Source organism: Rosa rugosa, chromosome 1 (genome assembly GCF_958449725.1).
Source record: "Rosa rugosa chromosome 1, drRosRugo1.1, whole genome shotgun sequence".
NCBI classification, from domain to species: domain Eukaryota; kingdom Viridiplantae; phylum Streptophyta; class Magnoliopsida; order Rosales; family Rosaceae; genus Rosa; species Rosa rugosa.
In genome coordinates this window covers 65,977,118-65,980,048 of record NC_084820.1, presented here as the reverse complement: position 1 = coordinate 65,980,048, position 2,931 = coordinate 65,977,118, and the positions used below count along the sequence as shown (strand labels likewise).

Sequence of the window (2,931 nt, the reverse complement as noted above, 5' to 3'; positions counted from 1 at the left end):
TTTTTGTCCGAACCTCAACCTGTGATTGCTTGTAGATATTGTTCTTAACAACACCTTTGCTTGGATTTATTGTGCTTGAATTTTAGTAATGTTAATTCGCATGTGTGTGAGCAGTACATTAGAAAACGATTCGAATTCATGCTATTCCGCGTCTTCAATCCTTCGATTGCAATATACGACTAGAGATCTAAGCACATCCCAACACTACATCAAATTACAGGCCAGTACTTCTCAAATTTCAACTTTCTTTAGGTGTATATTTCGAAGGTGATTAATGTATTTCTCAAAAGCAAAACCAAAATTCACGTAGGGATCATGTAGTACAATGAAAATATGTTTACTCCTAACTTAACTTTAAAAGTTTTGTTTGCATTCATTTTATTGAGTCGTGAGTAATCTTAGATTAATCTCCAGAATTCAAAGTGTAATTATTTCCTCATTGTTCATCCTTGATCCGAAATGATAAGATTCTTATGTAGGACAGCCGTACCACGTGTCTGGTAAGACTGATCAATCAGTACACATAAAAAGAGGTATTTTTGGTATTCACTTTAATAAAATAAGAATAGCTCCGGAACACATTTAAAATTTTCTGTGTTTTGATTGGGCAAACCCCATCACTACGTTTGTTTAGTTTTGGATAAACTTTTTTTAATTTTTTATTTTTAGGATAATGAGAAGGTTGAAAAAGCGCCCCAAAATTTGGACACTTTCATAATTTGGCCCCAAAAGAAGAAACTATATAAAGTGAAGGCGCGTCCGGGCTAAAACCTTTCAATATTTTCAGAAAAAGAAAATGTCCGAGACTCCTCACCTACCTAGCGAACCAGAGCCACCAAACCAACCCGACCCGCCCCAACTCACCCGCTGGTGCACCCATCACAACTTCAACCCCTTCGCCGATCCCATCGATTCCCGCAGCTCCGACGGCGACTTCTTCTCCGACGCCGCCTCCGATTCCGACCGTGACGTCAGCTGCTTCGTCACCGATCTCTTCGACCGTCGCGCCTCCTCCGATCATCATCATCCCCCCAGCGACTGCGTTCTCGTATCGGGTTCGGATCCGTTCGCGACCGAATTGGAGATCGAAGGTGACGACGGCGATGACCTCGGGTCAAATTCCAATTTGGGGCTAGGGTTTGGGGCCGAGTCAAATTCCCAGGGCTCAGGCTCTGAATTCGGTGACTTTCTAGCTCCGCAAGGGCTTCGGGTTGTTGGGTTGGAGTCCGATTCGGATTCGGATATCGATGAATTCGAAAGCAATCGGGTCAGCGAAGGTATCCAGTCGATTTGGGACAGTATTTTCATGGAGGAGCAGAGAAATGCGTATGAGAATTCTGAGTGGGAAGAAGTGGAGCAAAGAATTGAGCTGCCGGATAGTTCAATTGAGGGTGGAGGAGGAGGAGTGGAAGAGCTATCAGTGGCCTCTGGATTCTCTACTGAAGAAGAAGAGGTCCCCGAAGGAGCGGCGAGAAGCATTGAGTGGGAGATACTATTGACAGTGAACAATTTCAGGAGGAATGTGGATGATGTGGAGCTTGATATAGAGACTGCTGAGTACATCGAAGCGATTTTCGGGCAGTTTGTGGAGAATGCTAATGCCTGTAAAGGCAGCCCTCCGGCGGCTTTGCGCGCTGTGGAAGACCTTCCTTTTGTGGAGTTTTCGGTGGAGGAGCTGAGCAAGGAGGAGGTGGTTTGTGCTGTTTGTAAAGATGATATAGTGTTGGAGGATAAGGTGAGGAGCTTGCCGTGTTGTCATTATTACCATCAGGACTGCATCGTGCCGTGGTTGAGCATAAGGAATACATGCCCCGTGTGTCGGTATGAGTTGCCCACAGATGATCTTGATTATGAAAGGAGCAAGTGCGAGAGGGCTGCTCGTGGCCTGTCGTGGGAATCACAGGTTAGGCTTGATTTTGAACGGTTTGTTTAAGGTAACAATGTGTCTATAATTGCTTTGGTCCGTGTAAAAATTGTACATAGCGTTTTTTTTGGGCAGTGTTATATCAGAGTGAAATTAAGCTTGTTATATAGCCTTGAGTTGTCATTGTAATAAATTGATCTTGATGTTACTTGAGGTTGTGGTAGTAGTGTTCATGCACTAACCTCTCAAGGAGGGACAGTGATCATCAAGTTAAAGAAGATGTTTAATTGTGATTCAATCTTCCTGAACTAAATATATGATAATGTTCCAATGTTATTTTTATGAGTGATTGATATGATTAAATGAATCTCATTACAGTAAATCAAGTGCAAGCTGCATTTGATCAAATAAAGTTGTATCAGTAACAACCTCTGTCCAACTGATGTTGCATTAAGAAATATAAAGGAAAATCAAATTATATGCACCTGATTAATTTGTTGGAGTTGTGATCCTGATAAATTGCTTTGATGTTACTTAAGGGGAATTAGTGAGCTTATGACCATTAGTTTAGAGAAATATGTTTAGAGCTCTGTCCCAAATTAGTTTTATACCCAATGCTTCTTTTAGAGTTCTGCTGTGAATGCACTTTGCCAGAGTCCTTCCTGTATTGTTCATTATGGTGCCAAGTGCACTGTTGAAATTTGCATTGGTTTATTAATAGTGTAAAGATTTAGCAGTACTTTTCATAGAACAAAAATTCTTCAATGGATCCGAAAATATTACTGCTGTCCAAATAGATGAGGTTGTTGCAACTGTTGATTTACAATTTTACATTTTTTGGCTCCTTTATTTATAATGCTACTATCTTTTGCTAATTATTTGGCTTATTCTGGTGGTGCTACAACTCTCGATGAAAAAGGATAGAAGGGATTCATCACTCTTTTTCACTTGTGTTGGAAATATCTTGATCACAAGGACCGTTAACATAGGAAATTGCTTGTGTTGAAAGGCATTGTTGTCTTCCTGAACAATAGGGTATGATCTTACTTGTAATTGTAGTTTACAGT

At 40.9% G+C, this 2,931-nt stretch overlaps 1 protein-coding gene across 1 annotated transcript; it reads left to right on the top strand.

Annotated features, from left to right (window-relative positions):
* The first annotated feature begins 767 nt into the window (after positions 1 to 767).
* LOC133726222 (E3 ubiquitin-protein ligase CIP8) lies at positions 768 to 2,200 on the top strand. Its single transcript, XM_062153729.1, has one exon. It carries the CDS (start codon positions 797 to 799, stop codon positions 1,931 to 1,933), a length of 1,137 nt encoding a protein of 378 aa, XP_062009713.1. The 5' UTR covers positions 768 to 796; the 3' UTR covers positions 1,934 to 2,200.
* Positions 2,201 to 2,931: the final 731 nt, after the last annotated feature.